The sequence below is a fragment of the Anguilla anguilla genome, chromosome 13 (genome assembly GCF_013347855.1).
Source record: "Anguilla anguilla isolate fAngAng1 chromosome 13, fAngAng1.pri, whole genome shotgun sequence".
Lineage (NCBI taxonomy): Eukaryota > Metazoa > Chordata > Actinopteri > Anguilliformes > Anguillidae > Anguilla > Anguilla anguilla.
The window spans coordinates 26,375,043-26,398,247 of NC_049213.1; the positions used below are offsets into that span (position 1 = coordinate 26,375,043).

Below are 23,205 nucleotides of genomic sequence, written 5' to 3' on the forward strand. Positions count from 1 at the left end.
AGCACATAGGTCTTGCACAGAGTGATTCTCCTCTCATTATTCCTAGATACTGCATTATGGGCCTAAAGGTGCAAGGGGGAGGGCTTTGTCTATTACAGAGTGTTAAATATACAGACTGTGTTACTTTACCATTAAGTGTTTATAGGCTAAACCATAACCTGAAAATTTCTTTTCACCCCCAATTCTTAAGTATAATTATACAGCTCTTTAAAGTGTCTGATTTTAAGAATTTAAGCATACAAAATATGTTTAGTCAAATATTAGTTCTAATCATGTAAAGCGTTGCACTAAAATGATGATAATGTTACTGATTAAAAGAAAAATTCAATGAAATATTTTAAGTTTTTGCTAAACAGACAATACTAAATTAACAAACATGCTGCAATTCATTCAAATTGAGGAATGTTGACCCCAGAAAGTTTTATTTCTAATAAATGTACTGATTGTAATTTGACAGATTATAACTTTGAACTTACCAAATTTATACAATATATGCAAAAAAGGACAGTACAACAATTTGTAAAATTAAGCATTTAAGATAAGCATGTGAAAGGCAAGTTGCAAGTTTAACAATTTTTCAACAAGAATATATCTGCTAATCCTTCATCAGTTTATCTATCTACCACATGACAAACACCTCAACCATTACAAGACAGCACTGGACTTTTTATCACAACAAGCTCACATATAAAATAAAACAAAATAAAATACTAATAATGTGTTCCTTATCAGTTAAATGGTGTAGGACATGTACTATCATGGCAATTACACAGTCAAACCAGTTTTTTTCAATTGGTTTCTGTTTCAGTATCTCTAAATAAGAATTTCATATTTTGTCTGCGCTGTCATAGATTTGAAATTCTTCTGACAGAACAGAAATTGAGACACATGGAGAACCCTAGTGGTGAGCATGCGTTACTGCGGCTTCCGACAAAACATGCAGAAGCACCCTGAGAGAGAAAACGCACAGGCGCACATCAAAGCTCACAGTGCTACTGCTGCCATGAGACACAGGATTAGGGACAACAAATTTCCAGAGGCAATAATGATGAAAGAAAATATCCCTAAAACAGGAAAAAGAGATCCTTAGAGACGGGTGATAGTGTTATTTTCTGAGTAGAATCTTATTATTTATATGGCAGACAAACAAAAGGCTCAGCTGTGATAAAGCAGACATCTCATAAATTCACTGGACTTGCGTTTAGCTCAACAGTAAAGCATTGTGGAAGATTCTCCACATGCCCCAAGTGGGAAGAGAGCTTGAACAGATATGTAAAACTCTATCAACACTGAGCTTTCCCTTTCATATTTAATAGTATCCCTTTCTCTTGTTCACCCCAAAGACCCGACGAGATACTGAAGATTATCTGTCTGTGTCCCACCAGATAGGTAAATAGCATTTGCTGGTACTGAAATGGATTAACCAGACTTCAGAGATGCCAACAGGCTAATTTGATCCAGAATGAAGCGCTTTGTTTCCGATTGGATTAACAGCAGAAGCGCACTCAGGAGAAAAGCGCGGTACGCCAGATATTAGAGTCAGGGCTCATCTCCACTGTAGCAATCCCACCACTGACACCGATAGAAAAACACTGAAACCTAGGAGGTACAATACACACAACAGGTCAGACTGAGATCTGTTAAGCACGTTCAAAGGTGCTACAATTAATACTATGAATGCCCATTGTAAAAGAGATACAAATCAACCAACATGTTTTTAAATACATTCCTCAAACTTAAAATATACTGAAATGCTCATTTTATACCAAATTCACTCCAGGAAATTGCAAACCATATACTTCTTTCTGGCTCACTTTTAACCAGTCAAAAAATGAATTTTCTACCAAAAATAGGCCGCAAAATCAATTTTGTTCTTGTCACAGCATTTGTGTGTGGGTGTGTCTTTCACAGCAGAATGGTACCAGACACATATTATTACAGCATGCAATCAGTACCACAGTCCTGACTTTTTAATAGCAGAACATGCAAAAACAGCACAAGATTTTCTGCCAGTTAAGCTTTGTCAGCACACCAAATATTTGACATGTGAAGTGGCAAAAGATCCATTCCAAGAGAAACACAATGAGGGCATCTCTGATCATCAGCTATTTACTCAACAGAAGGGAAATCAGAAAAAAACACAAAACGTTGCATATATATATATATATATATATATATATGTAAACAAACAAGTAAATATGAAGACATTTATAAACTGACCAGTATGGCATCTCTTTCCCCCTAAAGCAGTACAGTGCTCAGGGATTCCTGCTGTGAAAATGGCTCAGCAGGTCTTTCACAGCGTTCTGTGACTGATACTGCTCAACTCGACCTCAGGACACGGGAATGAGGGCCTCAGAGCTTCTCTTGCATTAGCCCAGTCAACACCGCAATGGCCGTTCTGGTTTTTTCACCCTTTTGAAAGCAGTGTTATGTGAAGGTCAAGACAGGGAGCAATCTTTCGCCCACCCTCATCTTTTCTTTTCAGACAGGAAATTGTACCCCATTAAAACGCACCTAGAGTAGCACTACATGAGAAATGTAAACCAAGAGAGAGTGTTTGTTAGGGAATTGTACATTTGCAAATTTCATGTCTATTTAGTGTGCATTTAGGATTTTTTTTTCATGCGGAAATCTCACAGTGCATCTTATTTCAGAAATAAAGAACAAACAGTATTATGTAGTTATTACGTAGTAAATACGTAGCCTGTGCAAATAAATTCCTGTATATTTGAATTTATACCATAGTTCGCAGCAGACATGCCCTTCATGCACAACTCACACGACAGAAACGAGAAATTATTACACAGAACGCATGAGGATCTACCGGGAGAAAGCAGATGTAAAATATAGGCCTATACGCAATTAATAATACATGACACTGAGAGAATCAAATCAATTAGATATTGCGGCGGCAAGAATAAATGGTACATAATTGATGCCAGTTCTCGTACATAATGCATAGCTGTCAGTGAGTTTCAATGTGCAAGTTATGTGTGGTGGGTGGATGGGGAATGCAAGGAAGAAACATTTACCTTAGGTTGAGGTGAATTTAAGATTCTTTCTGTGTTCACCCACTTTTTAAACCACTTGTGAGCCAGTCAAACAACAAAGAAAAATAACAGCACAATCATAATATCAATATCAGTAGCCTATATAAATCAATTTGCATTTGCAAAAGCTACATTTGCACTAGTTCTAGGTTTTCGGTAGTTTGACCTTGCCACAAGTATCTTTTGAACAAACTGAAGAGAAAAGCGGGTCTATTACATAATTATTTAATCTCACAGTGAAGATATTTTTTTGACCTCATGCAAGAGGCAGTGGTCAGTGCTATACTGGTCAGAATTGGGTCAAGGAGGAAGCGTAATGTGGATTACTGTAGACTTGGTCCGAGCCAAGTGATTTAGAAAAGGAAGGAACAAGGCAGGGTACCTTTTTTTTTGGAGAGTAGACAGATGGCTCACATTAAAAGGAGGAGCCATGTGACATCCCCCTAAACAGCACCACTGAGAACCAGATAATTAAAAGGTATTTAATCAAATTCCTCAAATTAAAAATCCAGCTGGACTCTCCCTATCTCCCGCTGTTTGCTACGTCTCCACCTCTGGATGGCCTGGATCCATCCTGCTATGGAGGGCAAGGGTAAAATGTCACAACAAAAATTAACTTTCACATCATCTTTCCCTAAAGTATCCACTCCAGATCCAAAAGTTGTAGGCCTATGCGTAGGTCCTGGAAATGTTCTGCTTGTGCAGCCTGCATTCAGTTAAAATCACAACGTGTCTCTAGAGGCACTCCATCTGAACAGATAAGGCAAGTGGCTGTGATCAGACAGTGGCTAAGTAGGACACCAATGACAATATGCGGTGCAATCAAACAAATAATTGTGGTAAATTGTTTTACCAAAGACTTCTGACAATTACTTTTATACAATAAGTAGGCTAATACATATCAGGTGACAAATCATATTCTGTTACTGCAGAATAGCTGTACCTTGCTGCAGGAGGACTGAATGTAAAACAGGTGCTAAAAATGCATGGCCCCTACCAGTTTTACAGGGATCTCTAACTTCAGTACTGCACCCAGTTTTATCAATTTTATTATTATTATTTTTCAATTAGCAGCCAATTTAGGCCTTGGAAACAAAGTGTGAGGAGCCTTTAATCAATCAATGACTTAAATTAAGCACTTTAGCGCTAATCAACGCAAATAAAACCAGCTGACACTACAGCCTTCCAGCACGGTAGTCTGAGATCCTTGTTATAAAGGATGAAACTGTGAGAAACACCACCCCCTGCACAGGAAGCCAACTCATAAGGAGGTCATCTCACTGGCCATGAAATATTACCATGACCTTCCACTACTATACAAAAATACTGCATATACATAGTAAATGTACTAAAATGTCATTACCCAAAAACGCCCCATTCCAACAGGCAGCAATATTGATGTCCCACAGAGGCATTCTGTCCTCAGGGTTTTGATGCAAAACAAGGGCAAAAAAATGATGACTGGCCCATTTTTGGACAGTTGATTCTGGATAGGAAAACAAAAGGGGGCTTGGGTGTTTGTTAAGCCCTTAGAGGGGAAAGTGACATTCCAATCCGGCTCCTGGACAGAGCTATCCTCCTGTCATTGCACAGGCAGCCCTGGCATACCTCCAATATCAGGTCCAACTGGGCCAGGAATCTATTCTGACATTCAAATCAGGCTCAGTTGCCCCAATATGATTAAATCCAGCATGAGACAAGTCACATTTAAGGGAGGGATGATCACACTGGCCAAAATAAAATTATATGTAAAGTCGTATCACAAGCAGGGCCCATCAATCAGGGTTTTGCTAATAGTATGATCAGATTCTGCTTCAGATGCTTTCCCTGGCAGGGCACAGTTATAATGTATGCATTAGCTTTCAAATGGCCGTCATAAATCTCTGTAACTTGGCATCAAAACTCCACCCTCTCCTGTCAAAATTCTCAAGTTTACAAAAAAAGCTAGATTTGATGTAAAACTGATAAAGTGGTACAAAGAAACATAGAAGAGAGGAAGAAATAATTTTGCAAACATCTACTAATGCTTTCTGTTACTTCAGCTAGCACACACACATTTGTGAAATCTCAAAATCAATCATATTCTTTTTAACACTTCTTTGGGTAATTACTTTCTATAGTTTTATGTGAAGATGGAAATATTAGCGCAAAAATACTGCAAAGAAAAACTCTGCTGTTATTAGGCAGTTAAGTAAAATGGCCATGCTATACCAATGAAATCAAATTTGCAAGCAATTCCTTCAGTAGCCTACATCCTAAGGGGATCGCACAGGGGCATAAAGGGAAACAGGACCTTATGCGAGAAATAATTTGCCAGGAATGCGCTACATTAACAGAAGATACTATTCACGAGAAGGTTAGAACATGCGGCAAAATAATCAGACATCACTTTAATTTGTAGCAGCCAAGCTTTGAGTGAGTCTTAAAAGACAAACGTATGACTGTTAATGGCACCGCACAAAACCATACTACTTCTGCATCTAAATACCACTGCTGTCTTCCCAAGATATTTTTGGATTTCAATCACCATTTTGTCAGCCTTCCAGCTTTCTGAGAATACACTCCAATTAATATTCTTTAGTACACCTGGGACCTTGATAAAGGGGATTTTGAGTTGATGGTGACTTTAAGCAAAGGGAAGGTAGAAAAAAACAACTCAGTACACCCCACAAACCACCATGATCCATGAACAACCACTGCATTGAAAACAGTTCATGACAATATTCATTTATTGAAAAACTTTGTTTGTGGACTTCACATAAACCATAGAAAAAACAAATACAATTGACCACCTACACCATAAGGGAAAAAATATATAAATAATAGATTTACTGAATGCGCCACATGATTTTGAATGCTCAGGCTCGCCATAACTGACTTCATTCAATGCTGATTTGTGGTACTGAGGTACACAGACACTGTAAATATTAAAATATGAGTTTACATTTCTGTAAGCTTTAAAATTAACCACAAAGCTGCATAATTTGATTTCACTGAATTTTGTAAAGCAGTTTGATCTTTATTGGGCTACTGAATCATTAAGACATGTTACTGCATTTATCTTCACTTATACCTACGGTACTGCCACATACTACTGCTGCATGATTCACTTCAAAAGGAGCAAGCGGAGTTCAACTGATTTTATGATACGTTCTGAAGTGCTTCTTTAAGTTCCACAATCTCTTGAGCCCTGAAATGACTACTTGGGTATATGAAGACACATGACTAAAGGAGAGGCCTCAAAGAGGGCCAGGGGCTTAAGGGCTCAGACTGCTATGCATTGGGGATGTTATTACTATCCATGAAGAGGAAAAATGACCACATCACAATAGTATGATCCCCATTCTGTTTGACCTCTCACTTCACACAAATAAAATAGGTTTCTCAAAATGGTGAAGCTCTTATAAATACAGACTGCAGCCATTAATCACAAATAGATGGTGAACGAAGTTCAAAAGCAGATAACACATCCAAGTCCATGTGGATCTTTTAAACTGACATCTATGCCTACCACACAAGCAGTTTGGAAATCAGTGATTGCTTGCCAAAAGTGCAGTAATGAATGCCGAACAGAGTTTATATGATTTGAATAGACACTAATATCGGGGAGTACCGATTTGGAGAGAATATTGCTAGCCATCCTGACATGTCAAAAAGCAATGCTACACAAAGGCTGATGCACGACTCTGTACACTCGCGGATACAATAAGTTCAATGAATAGTTCAAATCACAAAAATCATTTGCGTCTACAAATAGGAAAGGCGTAACAGACAAAAGCATAATATGCCTCTTAAGCACACAAACATCAACACATGGGCGACCAATGACTCTACGTGTTCAAAAATAAGTGATCGAAAACAATATCTTATTGCTGAATCTAATTCGGTAGTTGAAAGTTACACACACACTAGCCAGTTTACACATAAAGTATATGTTTGCGAACAAGTAGCTAATTAGCTACTTACAAATGTGGGCAGCTACGAGCGAACTACGACGGACTAACCTAGCTGGCTAGCCACAATTAAACATACAACGCTAGTCTGCTCTATCTCAAAATTACTAAGTAGAATTTAGTCTATTGAACACGCTACCTACTTAAAGAAGTTTGCGGATTAAAACTATTTCATGAAAATGACTGAAATACAACAGCAAATCCCAGGAACAATGCATATTTTGGTCAATTTCCGTGCGGATGTGATAGGAACTGAACAGGAACTCACCAAACTGTATGCTTCAAGGAATGGAGCGCAATGTATTATGGGCGATGGAGTACACACTTGGCTTGTTGCCAAATCACAGACGGTAACAGTTCAGTGCGGTAAAGAAAGTGTTATGCAATGACTACAAGAACCAGACTGCTCGTCTTGTAGTTAAACTAAGACATTTCCGTGTTGACACCGATTAACTTTCTACTTTAAGTGTTACTATTCTTTATTGAGAAGCACGATCATCAGTCATACATTCCTCTAGGAAATTCAATCAGTTTACCTGTGAGTAAAGATGGTTATTGATATGAGATGGTGGATCTACACCATGGATACTCAAGTCTGGCCCTCAAATCCAGGATCGTGATTTGAATAACAGGGATGCAGACCTTTCAGCAAAAAAAAAAAAAAAAAAAATGCTATTGCTAAGGTTTGGGTTTGCAATATTATATATTTATTTAAATAGTCATTTTTCTATTAAGAATCAGGCTTGTCGTACAATGCGATTTGTAAGGTTGGGAATAGACAATGTTGTAAAAATTTTATGTGGCATTATGGTTGGTCCAGGTGATATTGGTAACTGCTGTTAATAAACTCCTTTTGCACTTTGAGGGAGAGGGGATGATGGTGACTATTTATAGCTGTATATTGTTTCAGAATACTAAATGTATCATTTTATAAAGGTTGTCCCTTACTGGTAAGCACAAGATTATTTTATCATACTGCAAAGTGGCACGCACAGACTATAAGGTAAATGAATGAGCAAAGTCAAATAGGAGACAGACCATCACTCATAGGGAAACACCAGCTGTGTGGCACAGTGGTTAGGAGACTGGGTTTTTTCAATGTTCAGATCCTGGGTGAGATGCTGTTACTGTGCTGTGAGAAAGGTAAACCTTTACTATTTCACTAAATATTCACCAGTCCCAATGGGTAAAGGATTACACAGTGATTACCCTCTAAATTTCTCGGAATAAAGTTTAGACCTACTATTCAAATTAATAATGCAATTCAATTTAATGCCATCTTCTGCCAGAGAAAAAGTGTATAACTTTCCAATTAAGAAGTTAATTTTACAATATATAATTGATCCTAACATTAGGGGTTCATTTCACAGACACAGATTAAGCCTAGTCCTAGACTAAATTTTACTTTGAATGGAGATTCCCCATATAAAACTCAGTTTAGTCCAGGACTAAGCTTAATATCTGTCTGTGAAACTGGTCTTAGGACTTTCAGTCGCTTTTATTTTGGTCAATTCATATTTAAGCAGTTGTATAATAATATTATCACTTTAAAACTACTAATGGCTGTAGTCATGATCATAAATTGTGAGTGTATCTATTTATACACTGTCAGTGTCATGTTAAAGTAATAATTTGGTGTAACAATTAATTTGCATCTTTCTAGGGTGGCAAATGCCTGAGTTGTTTAAATGTGAACTAATGGCAACAGTCATTTTAAGTAAGTAACTAGGATACAAATTGTTCTAGCTTGGACAATTAAAACATAAAATTGCAGATGTTTATGTTGGGAGCCATTGGAAAAAGGTTTTTGTTGTTTATCTGTAATTAATAGTTCCTTTCATCTGGTGTTCATGTGCAATAAATGTACATAATTAGACTGAAAGCATATTAATGGCCACTGTGCCACAATGTGAAACAATCTGAAATATAATTAGAACTCTGATGCAGATATAACACAATTTAAATGCAAGACCTTTTATTGAACACAGAAGCTATACTGAAACAATGGTTATTTATTTATTACAGTTCATTTCTATTACAGTTTTCTAAAAAAAAAAAAAAATTTAAATATAAGGAATGTAGGGTGCCAGTTCTTATTATTATTAGGCTTGTATTTTTCAACTTTTTCAACCTGGTTTTTCAGTTCCATTTGCTGACAATTGAGATAACTGTCAAACCTCTACAAGACTCAAGTTTTGAGATATATTTAGGAATATTTTTACTACAAATTATTACAACAAATGCTTTACTATTTTCTTCAATTTATAAACCTACAGAAAATAATATTTTGCAATTAAAAAGACTTACAAAATTACTTTGAACCTCTAGCACGTAATTTAAAAGAATGAATAAACATTATTTATTTAATAAGCAGGGCTGTGCTGGCAGCTGCAATGTTTATGTTGATTTTTATGTGAGTTATGAATTGGCTGTCAGGAGAAAAGTTTTCACTGCCACACGTCATTTCTATGAATATATATTGTTATAAATGATATTAATTATTTGTTTCTGAATTCACTCTGAGAAGTTGATTGGAAAATACAATATTGATAGACCATCTTACAGGTGTCAGACAGACTAATGTTCCAACATCTATACACGACTGATTTATTTAAAACCAAAAGTCCACCCACACGGCAGCGTTTTTAAAAAGATGTCCACTCTACCTATAGTTCAGTGTAAATAGTTGGGAAAATCCTCAAATTCATATCAGATTTTAAATGCATAATGCATTCTGATGTAATAAAGACAATCCACGTTAAAGGGTGAGGTGATGCCACTTCATAGTTATGAAGAGAGATTGTGAGTGAAATGATTGGCGATGTATGGATGTGCATTAATGGAAACTAACTCTTTATGCTCCCTAAGAAACAACAGTTGTTTAAATTGCACAACCTGAACTGGTGTGATTTTTAGATTTAATGAGACTTTACCATTTGTCTCTTAGCCACACTTATTATAGAATTATTATTTTGTTATTTATTTATGCACCTGCATCTAGATTTACTTACATAACTTGCAATCTCTATTTCAGACATTATATATTTCAGATAGATGTTTCTGGAATCTAGTAGGATTATGTATTTTGTATTTGAGCCCATGGGAAAGTCCCCCTTGGGAATCAAACCAGATTGCAAGCCTAGTACCCTAAACATTGCTCCACATTGTCACTATACACTTATACGTTCCATAGCTCATATAATGGAAAATTATTTCTGCACATGGAAACTAGGTTTGACATGGGTATGTATTGACTGTAAGTAGGGCCCAAAGAAAATCTTGGGTGGTCATCTTGTATGTTTTTCAAGCTTTGCTGCGTGGTCTAAATATACTTGCAAGTAAAATAAAATTTGTTGATACGCCACGTACCAGTAAGATATTATTTTTACTCTGTCATTGAAAGAAATGCATCTTCATGTTTGTGGGTCCATGTTCCACTTCCTCCAAAAAATACTGTAGCAGTGTTATTTTATTGTTTCACTGCTATGTACACATCATAATAAGTACCTAATAGAATAAATTAGTCACGTGTCTTTGCTGGTTGCCAAACAATTTCTGAACTTTGAGTACCCATAGTGACACCTGAAGGATAACAGCTCAAATTCAGTTTGACAACCCAGATGGTCACATGCTAAAACTTTTCGGAAATTGTACTGGTGCTTTAAATTATCTCCACTAACAGTTGAGTGTGCTGCGTATCAGTAATTAACGCTGACATACTGTATACACAACAAGCTCAGGAATCAACACAGCAGTGCCAATGCACTCTCAACTAACTGCCACAACATATGAAACACATCCACCTATATGATAACCAAACAGAAATATTTTGACACACGGCTTATCACAAGCACAGTTGACTTGAGAACTGTAAGTTATTATTACCTGGAAGTACTACTTCTAAACTGAAATACAGCAATGCCAAAATCAAGTGGCACCTGCCAGATTATGTTGTCCTCTCCTCACCTCTTGAATATCATCCTGAAAATGTATATACACTGCTGTAGTTCCTACACTGCATGCAGACTGGGGTGCTAGTTTTAAACATGCTGTAGGCATGTTTATAAATATGGTCTGTATTTCAAAGCAAGGACTAGTGACTCTTTTTACCACTGTTTCATCAGACTTTTGTTTCCAGTTCCCACCTATGGCGTATATAAATATTGATTTAAAATAGGTTGGTTTCCCCTAAACAAGCTCTGAGGAGTAACTGGCATATAAGTTTCCTGGAAATTGTTATAATATACGTGATAGCAGTGCATTGCTCAATGCTTAAAATGGAAGGAAAGGAATTAGCTCAATGTAGTATCATTGATTATATTCTTTATGTAGTAGCCTAATCAATGTTCTGTGAAAGGCGAAATGACATTGCAATAGTTAATCACACTGAAATCCACATAGACGTAAAAACGAGTAGGCTACGTAGCCTAAAGGATGCTATTCACCACAATGCTCCGACTTCAAAACCTACAGAACATTAATGTAGGCTATCCCATAAACCAGGCAAACTAATACTATGCTCACTTGTTTAAATTCACAAACAATACATCGGGTAACACATTCCACAGGAAGGGCGAGATGATATGAGATAACCTACTAGTAGCCCACCACGTATGCTATAGTCTAGCGGAACAAACACCAAACAACGGCGCTAGGATCCAGAGGCGTATGCCTGGACTCTCCCTCCCGCTCCCTCGCCTTTTTTCTCCCAAGCCTGTTTTAAAGTCTCTGCCAGACCCGGGCTCACATGCTACTTCCTGGATGGAAGGATGGAAAGCTTCCAGAGCGGCTCCAACTATTCCCTTTCTGTTTTCGCAAGACCCGCTGCGGCTTCCCGCTGCATGGACTACTACTACTAGATTCCCCAGTCCCTTTCCCTCCCTTGATAAATGAACTGATAGGGCTTGACCGGTGCCCTCGTCATGCTTTGCTCTGGAAGTATGATGAAGCGGTTTGCATGAAGGAGATTTTTTGAGAAAGAACACTAAAACCTGTATTATTTCCGTCTTAACTTCATAAACAGAAACAGAAGCCCGAATTTGTAGCGGCAGCAAGTCACATTGGCTCTGCGGTTTGCGTCGCAAATTCGTTCGACTTGAATTTATTTCCATTGTTGAAGCTTCTAATTCAAAATTTAAGACGGATAACTGTTAACAATTTTCTTTTTTGCTCTCGATGTGCATTGTGACATGCGGAGGCTACTGGAATCGTGTTGTTGGTGGATCTTCTCGTTGATTTTGTCAGCATTCGTGCTTTTTTGGGCCGACTGTCACCCTGGTAAGTTTTTATTCTTATATTTACTTTCTCAAAAAAGAAAGAAAAAGGTAAAAGTTATCTTGCTTTAACATTACTTCATAAACAGTTGATGGCGTTGGACATTCATAATCGCCGAAGTTAAATTGGACCACAAGTGGAAAACAGAAAATAGCCTAGTAACGTTACAATAAAGGCAAGACACGTATGTGGGGACGTGTATGTAGCTACATAATTACGCGTCCAAGCAAACTACGTTTCTTCACTGGAATGTTGAATTAAATCACAATCCGCAAAGCACTGTAGGCAATAGGTTATTGAATATTGATCACACAAAGCTGACGCAAATGTAGAAATAGTCCATTTGATCAGTTAGACTAAAATACTTAGTACATTCGTCGCTAAATATAAAGCTCCCTACCTGTAACGTTGCAGTCTTAGAGAAATAGTGCAGCGAGTCAGCAGTGTCATATAGGCTGTTCACTAAACCGTTAGTTTAGCCTGCATTATAGGGTGTGATTTTACTAGCCTAGATTAGGTGCCACATAAACTTGTTATCAGCGCTGACATTGGATTGTTTGGTGACCAATTTGTCCGCTAGCTGTAATGTTTTCAACGCTACTGTACATTCGCACAAAAAGTGATGTACAGGTACAGTGGACTAGCCTAAGTTACTGAATGTAACCGCTTGCTTTAGCCTCTGTCTTCAGTCGCTTAAGTTAAGCATTTGTAATTTCGGGTTTGCAGAAGACATCCGTTTAATCGAATCGGAAATATGTTCCCAGAGAAGGTGAAAAATAAGCAAACAGTCTGGACATTTCTCCCTTTAAAAATGTCAGTAATAGTCGTTTGTTTTGGTGCAGTGCTGTCTTAAGCGGTAGCTAAGCAAATAAGAGGGGGAAAACGAGCTGGATTCGTTAGCCAGCCTATTACTAGTGTAGCAATAGGACACGCGGACAAACAATCTCACTCGCGGTACTCTGTTTTGAAGGGACGTTATGACGGATAGGCTGTCTATCTTCAGTAAGGTGAATTAATTTTGCATGCAGAGAAGGAAAGAAAAACTAAACTAAACTGGACATGGATACTTGTTTTGTTGTTATTTTTATGACCTTGGATGAGAGGCACAATGGATTTTTTAAAATTTGTTTTCAACTGAGATTATGACCACGACAGCGGTTAAAGAAGTAGCTATCTTGCATGAAGTTACTTGCCTGTGAGGAAGAAGTGAACCAAGTGGACGTGGTTATCTGTACGATACTAAGCGCAAATGCTTTAGTAAAACCAAAGTAGAATTATAGGCTCCTAATTATTGCAGTCATCGTCTACTTAGGTTATATGCAGTCATTTAATGTGACTGCGCGTGTGATACAAAACTGCATCAGTTGTTAGGTAGTGGTATGCTGTACAGTCTCTGCGATATTTTATGTGGGTGGCTAATAACTCATAAAAATCAAAGACGTAAACTGTAGCCTCTTGTAACGCAAACTTTAGCAAAGCATACATTTTTACAGTAAATCAAGTGGTGTTTGCGTTGAAATACTTGAGGAGACTTATTTGAGACTGCCGCGATGTAAAATAAACATTCATCATCTTTATATTGATTTCTTCTCGATTTCAGCCATATCTCTGGAACCACTTTCTCAGAAACTGAAATAATTACATTTTGGGGGCGCTGCCGGGGAAGAACACAAAATCGGGTAGCCTCCCTCAGGCTGCCTCGCGATCTGATATAAAATAGAAATGGTGTAAAAAGTCTTCGTTAACTTTACAAAAAAGTGGCTAAATCGGTTAGAGTTTTTCAGTATATGTCGTTTTTGTGTCTTACATTCATGCATCACTCATATACTGCCGATTAAACAGCTTATTTTAAATTAACACCCGCTGTCGTTTTGTTTAGTAATGGCTATATGGTGCAACACAAGTTATGGAAGACAGGCTGGATCATCTCAGTTGGACACATTTTCAAATTCTTAATTTACAATTCGTTAAGGGGAAAGCCTAGCCTTTCTTAAAACTAGCATGTGATTAGAAAGAGTTACATTGCACAACTAATGGCATCTGCATTTCACTTCGTGTATGAATTGACAAAAGAAACAAAATTCAGTAGACCATAGGGATTCTTCTCCTTTTTTTATTAGGCTATACTATTTGTACCGTTTATGTTTAGGAAAAAGTATTCATGTTACTATTAAGTTATTTTTTATTTTTATAATCTTGCCCTTCAGCAGTTGATCCTAGTTCTAATGTAACTCCTCATCTTCCAGTTTTCATTCCTCATTCTGTCTTGGCAAGGTGTGAATTTGAAAGGTGTGTTTTATAATAAAAAAGCTTATATATATATTATATATATATGTGTGTGTGAAATTCATTTTTTGGGTGATGAGTCAGTTATTTAATGTCTGTTTATCGATGTCTAACTCTTATTAAAAGAGTTGTCTTTGTAAATGTAAGACGCAGTAAAACTGAAGGGCAGATGCTGCAGTATAGGACTTATTGTCATATTGATGTCCTCATCCGTGTCCAGCCCACTCCTCATCCCTGGATGATGCCATGGTGTCAGAGTATATAGCATTTGGGAAGGCGATGGAGAGGTAGATTGGGAGACCTGTAGTGGTCATAGCCCTTTGGATGTTGTGTTGTGTTGTGTGGCTAGTCGGTCTGCATAGACGTTTCAGAAAACTGGCCACTGCTGCAGCAACAACAGAAGGGCTGGTAAAAAATGGAGACCATTGCCATTTTATTGTAGTGGGTCCTGCTTGGCTATTGCAAACAAGTGTCTAGCCTCTTCTTTGTCTGACAATGGCCAGTCTGCTGACTCTGCACTGAAACCTTGAAACATCTGGTGGTAATATAAAATTGCTGAGCATCAATCTAGGCATCTCACGCCACACAGCTCCTCTGAGCTTGATGCAGTCTCTGAACCCTGTAGGGCAGCCACAGAGTTAACAATTTGACAAGTTGCATTTTCTATTTCCGGGCATAATCGCAGGTGACAATAGTAAAAGATTGCCTTTTTTGGTAATATAACTAATACGCTGTATTCTCTAGAAAATGAGATGGCTATTGTAGCACTACAGAAAATGCATAGGCTGGCAAATCTTTTTTCCCCTCCTTCTGGTGAGGTAGAATGGCTTTTGTGAATTTAATCCAATAAGATAACATGTTTAATATCCATTTTGAGCGAGAGCTGAAATTTTAAATCCCTGGTGTGCAACCATCGGGCTTGGCATTTTGGGCGATTGGATGTGCTCTTGGCCCCAGTAACAACATTATCATCATCATCATCATCTGAGCACAAGCCATTATCTGTCTAATGCAGGACCAAAGCAGCTATAATGTCCGCAAGGTCTCTTTATCAGTCACTGGGCCTGTCGTCGTCAGCGAGCATCCTAATAGATTGATTAAAAAGATATTTTGATCCGGGGAGTTAACTGTGCGGGTTACGAGGTGCATGTGCCTGCCTGGTGATTTTCGAATGGAGCTGTTTGATGTACCAAAGGCTCTGTGTGACCGCTCTGAAGCTTCCGTTATGTTGTGTAAAATACACTGTGCATTTTGAGGGAGAAAGCAGGCTCTGTCTGTAGAGAAATTGGTGCATTTATTTTGCTGGTGTTGTGGTCGTCCATGTCTTCTTCCTGCTGCCTTAAATAACTTTTAGCAGTATTTGCTCAGAGGCTATGCAAGTATGTTCCCAGGAAACAGATAAATGTTGGCTGTGCTCAGAAGATTGGAAACTGTGTTTTCCTTTGCCCTGTCGTTGCTTTTAAGTTTAATGGAGTGTTGTATAATTGGCTTCATTCAACAGTGTTCCCTCATGTGGCTGTTTCATTGTTTCAGCTCAGGAACACCCAAACAATGTATGTTTTATTATTTTCTATAGGAAGGGTGGGAGTTTCCCATTATTCTCTCAAAGGTTTTAGAATTCAGACTCCAGTCTGCCCTTGGCTCCCTCCAATTATTATTTACTTTTTTGAGCACCAGTTCAATTTTTTGCATGAGCGTCAGTTTGGCTTCCTGTCTGGCCCCTCTGCGAGTAGCAAATTTCATGCCGTTAGATACAGACCCGCCGTTAGATACAGACCCTCCGTTAGCCCACGATCGAGGATTAAAGAAGACAGCTATTAATTGAAGATGTTTAGCGCTAATGCTGTTGGCCCTTTGAATGGCGCTGTAAGACAGAAAGGCACAGCGTGACAACCCCCCAACCCACCCCACCCACTTCCCTGTAGCTGAATCGGGGGCAGTAATCAGGGGTGACCAGATCCTCTGAAGTGGAAGCACGCCCTGGCGCTGTTATCAGACGAAGCTCTTTTTTTAGTGGGGGGTGGAAGGGAGGGGCTGGGGGAGCAGAGACTGGTAAATGTGCTGTAGATGACTCAACTCAACATTCCACGAACCCCACCCCCTTTCACGCTGTCCCATCCCCCCGCCCCCCCCCCCCAACACACACACACACCGGCAGGCCCTGGCAGCGTGCGGGCCGTGTAATGAGGAGGACAGGACGGCGTGGCAGCGATGCCCACTGCGCTCTGTCGGAGGCGGAAAGCGGGGCAAACTCCGGCCCCTTGTGACAGCTGCTGGAGTTTCTCTGCTAAAGAGGATGTCAGTTGGGAGGATGGGATGCTGTTAAAGTGCTTCATCTGACAGTGTGTCGGCCCTGACTCTGGAGGCCCACTATCAGATGCCACAGACACGCAGGAGAATAAATGGAAGGGCAGAATAAACAGAGAACACATCAAGGGCTGCTTGTCCAAAGAGAAGTGTCAGTGCTCTTCCGCGTACCTAAAACCTTGCTCTTCCTCTCTCCAGAATGAAATCACAGCTCTTTTGTTCAAACCTGCATTCTGCGATTGTGAAAGGTACCATCAAAATGATAAAAAAGCACATACTTGCATGGTTCCTCCTCCCATCAGCTACTTAAAAATATTACTGAAAAAAATAATGATAAAACAAAGGCATACATATTGGAATAAAATGGGAATATTGATCTCTTTATTTTTGTCAGGTTATGCTTTTAGATTGATGCATTGTTTGCCTTTATTGCTGTGCTGTCTCTTTTGGACCACCCACACTCCACACCTCCCACCCCCTCCTGCTGAGGAACCATAGATACTAGCCTGAGCAGGGGCGGGCAGTGAATTTACTGAAGGGATATGTCAGGAATTCTGTGGAGAGAGCCAGATATTCCCCACCTACCTCTTCAATAAGCGAAGTTTCAGAACACTCCTTTTCAGCCTGATCATCAGCTTGAATGCTGTTCATTTTATGATTGTGACAGGACCTGATCCATTGCCCTGCTAAGCCTTTAGTTTCTTCTGTCAGAAAGAAGATTGGGCAGTGTCCTTAAAGTTAAAGTCTAGACCGGTGCTGGTTTTGAATTTATCAAATTACAAATGTAGTCAGGAGCTTATTCGTAAATGCAATCAAGGCCAGATTGGTTTCTATTTAACAACCAGTCTCTTACAGACGAACGGACTGCACAGTGCTCAAATTTTTTTTGTTTGTTTTGTTTTGTTGTGGTTGTAACTATGACACAAATTCCATGCAATGCATTGTGGGTTCACCCTTAACAAGCGAGATACCTTGACCAACAGATGGCAAATAAACCATAGCATGCACATTGTCTACACTCTTGTTTCTTTCGGTTGTGAAATGGAATATTGTAAAAACCATTTATTTCATAACTTTTTTTTTAGCAATATCTCTTGGACTGTTGGCATTTCTTTTAAGGCAGTGTTTGCAACAATATCCAAGATATCCAAGGTGGGCACAGGAAATTGTTGGTTAACATGCATTTAAGCAACTTAACCAAAATCAAAACTGTTACATGCAGGGTGAAAATCATAAAAAGGAGAGAATTGTATGGTCAGTGAATCTACTGTGTTGAGTTGTAATATGCAGTTTGATACTTTTGTATATTTCTTGTTACAGTATTTTTCTCAGTTGAGTGCTTGAAGTTTTACATTAAGCTCAAGTGGAGAACGACAGGCAGTGGGCCTAGAGTGTCTCTGAAAACACACTTTGCATTGATATTATGCACATTGGCAAATATTTGATTGATTGCTTAATAAATTAATTAATTTATGTATCTATTTATTTATTTTCCAAAGAAGTATAAAATGAACTATAAAAAAAATACAGTCTGGGTTATCAGCGTGCATATGAGAGAGAGAGAGATGTGATTAACTGTGTTGCAAACAAAAAAGAAAAATATAGGCTATATGAAAGGACTGAGATTCAGAGGAATATCCAAGATAAAATATCATGAGCTTCTCATAATGTACAGTGTTGTACTTCTTATATATTAATAAGCACTGTTTATGTTTTCTTCTGATGTTCTGATGTTTGGGGTACCATTGTAACTGCCACTAGAGGGTGTGTTTAGTGTAAAGGACATACTTATTTTTCCACTGTTGGATTTTTCTTTGAATGATTTGTTGTTGCCATACACACTGTAGAATGCTTCGGTATGCTTACCCTAGACTGGTGGTTATTGTATTATTTCTCCCTTTTAAGGGACAAATGGATTTGCTCCATAGGACTGTTCGAAAAGGGGATACACCACCCAGAAACTATGCTTACTGTAAAAATGCTTGGATGACTTTTAATGATCCAAGTGTCTCTCTCAAAGGTTTCCAGGATCTGAGGTGTGGAAACAATTCCAGTGCGCCATTTGGTGCCAGTGGCACAGCAGTTGGCCCGGCTCCCATTGTTTCTGAATTGGTCCTTATGCTTTCTGAGCTCATATTATTTAACAATTGCATAGATCCAAAGTACAGTAAAGCTACTCCTTCCTTTGTATTTTAGTTAAAGCGAGTTGGGCTCCCTTGATCCAGACATCATAGTTTCTGTTTTGTTCTTCCTATTGTTAGTGTGTTCTCTCAGTGTTTATGGATACGGTGCTGTTACGTGGACACAGATTAGTCATATTAAAGGCAGTAATTGCTCCCCTGTTACCAGTTGGCAGTTTTCACCCAAATGAATGAAATGTTTACAAATGTGTGAAGAACTTGTTGGCCTTGACCATAGTCTTCTTATTTTGAAAGACTAGATCCACTTGAAGTGCATGCAGGTAAGGGTTATGAAGGTTACGCAAGACATTTTTCTTTCGTTTTAAGTCTTTTTTATTATTATTTATGAACAGATCACACATTGTGGTGTTGATGTATTCCTACATTTTAGATGAGTTGTGAAAAAGCTCCTGAAACAAAAGGAATTTAATTCCCCCATGTTAGAAAGGCTTGCCTGTAAGACGCTGTTTGTTTTTTGTGCAGAAAAATAATAAGACTGAAAAGAAGGAAAGTGATCCCAATAACTGAACAGACTAGAGAAATACTATGTATAGTTTTCACGGAAGCTGTTTGGTGCATTAGGGTGAATGAAGGAGTATGGCTGGTTGTTACTCTGATCTCTGCTTCATTTTCCAAGGAGAGGAAAAAACACCCACACGCCAAGAAGCGTTGCTGTCACACAGTCATCGGCAGGCCAGAGAGAACAAGAGTCTCCTCATTAAATTCTCGCAGTGGCGTTGGTTTTTCCACTTTAATGCTTGGGAGACACTTCCTCTTTGGAGAGATTGGAATACGGACTGCGGATTCTGCAGCAGCGCCCAATTTGTCTTACTTCTGGGAGGCCGTTTCAACTCTAATGCTCTTGGTCTCTGCTGCTAAATTGGCTTTCTTTTGTTTTGCACATTCACAAAACATGTCAGATAATCAGTCACTCCCGTATTGAACAGTTGGAGAAAATGTGTACAATCAAGTTCAGACCTAAACCGATTACCCAGCTGCCAATATTCAAAATAATTTTGGTTCTGTGGAAGAAAATTAGGCAAGGGCCTGGTTGTCAGTTTTTCCCCCTGTACATCTTCTCAAGATATGAAAAGATTTTCAGTTCATGGAAAAATATAGTCAGGGACGTCTCCTGGGTGACACACTTCACAATTTCCCTGTAATCATGTTTGAAAGAGATGGAATGTTTACTCAGGGTTTTAAAGCATGTGAACTTGACATGATCAGTGTAGCTATGTCTTGTCTGCCATTAATAATCTTTAAAAAAATAAATAATAAAATTATTAAATATTTTCACTATTCCCTGTTGACTGGTATTGAGACAAAAATTGTTTGCTTGTTAAGGCTCATTTCGAAGATTATAACTGAATAAATCTGTAACTTACTATTTTGAGCAGTGGAGCAGTACAGAGGTTGGTAATGTTTAATAGGTACCCTATTGATTCTTTTGACATACCACCTTTGGCTAATAAATGTGTTTGGTTTCTCAATGGAAACTTCCATTATTCCCCCCTGTGGAGGACCTCTAATTAACCAGGTATTTGAATATTGTGGCCTTTTCTTATGACATTTGAGCATTTCAGAACCATTGTTTTCCATGATTCTGAACATGTGCAATCCTCAGGTCACCCAAAGCACTTAACATCTTTATGTGAAACCTTTTTTTTTAATGATTTAATTTAACAGGAAGGGTATCTCAATTTTTATAGTGTGAGGGAGAGAAAAAAGCACACAAGTTATTTATTGATTTATTTATTTTTGCACATTCAGATAAAAGGCTCTCCTTAATAAAATACCCGATGCTATTCAGAATTGTAAGACGCGATTCAGTGAGAACTGTGGAAGTGAGAGGTGAGAGAGAATGAAAGCTTGAGACTGTGACCACGGCAACCAGACTGTGATGGAACCCGGCGATAGCTTTGCGCTCAACTGGAGGCCAAACTGACAGCAGCGCGTTTTCATATCAATCCACACTTGCACTGTGGGTATTAAAAACAATCAGTGTAGCAGGGAGTGCAGAATATAGTGCACATTAAACTCTGCACAGGTGGGGTGTTTTCAAATAAACCACCGTGAAATTAATTCGGCAGTGAGCATTGCTATTCGCTGTGACGATCTGAAGCCTTCTGGCCAGCCTCCCATGGTATTGTTTGGCCTTTCCCCTCATCCTCCTTCCTCTGACATGTGACAACAGGTGTACTGGGCCCTGTTGATGTGGCCAGAATACCAGGAACTTCCAGAAAGCTCTCATGGCACGGCATATAGTCAATTTAAAACCGCGGAGATACAGAGAATTCCCTCACGTTTCAAGGTCAGGTTTCTTTTTAAGGCATGATCTCCTGTCTAAGTCACTAGTGGGGTGTCATTCCTGTCGCTGGCTGTCTCAGACTCCTTCCTTTCCAGCACCCCCCCCCCCCCCCCATTTGTTTTTACCTTGGAGTGTCATATTTTGTCCTCCATGCTGTCAGCACATGGTGGTGTTGGGGCCCCCAAAAAGAGTGGACAGTTGAAGGAGGACCCGGAAGAGTGAGCCCAGGGTTCCACTCATCTTACTCCCTGTCAGAGGGACAATCCTCTGCGTTCCACCTGAAACTCCCTCAGATTTACGCTGCAGCGACAGCCATCTCTCTGCACTTAATCACCTATGGCTCCCGCAGACCCACCAGCCGGCAGGATGGATGACCAGAGGACAGACTCGATGGAATCCAGTCAGGTGGAACAGTGTGTAACACTTGTAGGTGCTGCACCCACAGCCCCCACTGCCACCCCCTCATTTAGCTTTGGCACACGCATCAGTGAAAAGGAAGCACGCAGGCGCGCTGGAAAGGTGCGTTTTGAAGCGAGGCGCGACCGTACGTGACTGCAAATGCCGCCACTCTTTCTTGCGAGGCCGTCTGACGGCTGGGTCAACACCCTGTTCCGTGTGTCACACTTGAGTGTCCAAGTCTCCATCTGCAGTCTCATCGCTGATGAACGCCACAATGGCGACTGCAGGCAGACCTGTTAAGACAAGTGTCAGACGAGAACTGTGGCTGGATGGCACTGCAAGCCTGACTTCAATGTGTGAGATATATATGTGAAGAATTGTTTTGATGTATGGTTCCCCTGTTGTACTATAGCAGGTGCCGCAGGAACTTTTGTGTTGCTGTGGTAGTAGAAAGTAGTAGACATGAGCAGTCACTGTTTTAAGGAATACAGAAATAGCATACAGTAGGTACTATTTTTGAAAAGGCAAATTCTGTGTTGGTGCATGTGGGTGGCAGCTCTTGTTTGGGTATGCAAGATTTTGCTCGTTTTTTTTTCTTCTCAAAAGTTTTAAATGGATGTGCTGCATTCAAGGGTGGGCATTCAGTGAGTTCGCCGTATTTTGCACTGCAGATAATAGGCTTGGTGGCAAAATGTCAGAGGCGCTTTTATTTATTTGCATACCAAACACTCCCATTTGTGTGAAGCAAATATTTACCCATGCCAATCTGAGAACAGTGCTCTGAATGGGAAGGGCATGCATTTGTTTTCTAGATAGGTCAAGTCTTGTGCTTTGGGACTATGGAAATATTCCCTAGCTCTCAGGCCATGTCACTGTTAGGCTTCTCACACTGTGACAGCATCTTGACATGCATTCATTGAATGCTCAAAAAAAAAAGAAAAAAAATCTAATTACCATTAAACAAGGATGAAGTCCCAGCCTAGATTTGACTCTGGGGCATATTAGAGACAATTAACAAAGATCAGGAGAGACAGTTTCCCTGGTTTCTGGTTCCATGATCACGGAACGTCCTTGCCAAAAGCACCCTTCCAGTCTTATTCTTTGCACAGATGTGCCCATGCTTTTGTTTTTCTCTACTTGGGTTGCTTTGTTTCAAGGATGTTCAAGATGTCACAGAAGATGTTCTGCTAGCTGTTGACATGCTTATTTATTTATTTATTTATTTATTTCCCGTGTCTGATCTATAGGGGTGTGGCCTGGCTCAAACCTGATAAGCTGAGATTTTCGGGGAGTTCATGACATCTTTGTGGGGCAGCGATTTACCCTGCGCAGTGGGTGTGCATCCACGGTATACAGTACAAGATTCATCATCGTCACAAAGTAGGCTACATTGTGTTGCGAGGAGGCACTTGTCCATGTGGCCGAACTGATGGTGGCAGATGGCC

The 23,205-nt window shown here is 39.3% G+C and overlaps 2 protein-coding genes and 1 long non-coding RNA gene across 6 annotated transcripts in view; 1 reads left to right on the top strand and 2 right to left on the bottom strand.

Annotated features, from left to right (window-relative positions):
* The window catches only part of fhit (fragile histidine triad diadenosine triphosphatase), a 212,879-nt gene extending 199,969 nt beyond the window's left edge, over positions 1-12,910 (bottom strand). Inside the window, exon 1 of one of the 4 annotated variants that reach the window (XM_035389364.1) lies at positions 12,681-12,910. In XM_035389364.1, coding sequence (XP_035245255.1) covers positions 12,681-12,730 — 50 coding nt within the window. In that variant the 5' untranslated portion in view covers positions 12,731-12,910. Of the gene's footprint in view, positions 1-7,274; positions 7,303-12,680 lie in introns of those variants that run through there. The other 3 variants (XM_035389367.1, XM_035389370.1, XM_035389371.1) reach the window with 3 other exon arrangements.
* On the bottom strand, positions 390-7,264 carry LOC118211852. The gene is made up of 2 exons (XR_004762093.1): positions 2,221-7,264; positions 390-1,599 (listed from the first exon to the last, which is right to left on the bottom strand). It is a non-coding gene; the product is annotated as an uncharacterized LOC118211852 (long non-coding RNA).
* The window catches only part of ptprga (protein tyrosine phosphatase receptor type Ga), a 200,072-nt gene continuing 188,496 nt past the window's right edge, over positions 11,630-23,205 (top strand). Inside the window, exon 1 of the mRNA XM_035389363.1 lies at positions 11,630-12,283. Within this exon, the coding sequence (XP_035245254.1) occupies positions 12,196-12,283 (88 nt within the window). The 5' untranslated portion in view covers positions 11,630-12,195. The remainder of the gene's footprint in view (positions 12,284-23,205) is intronic.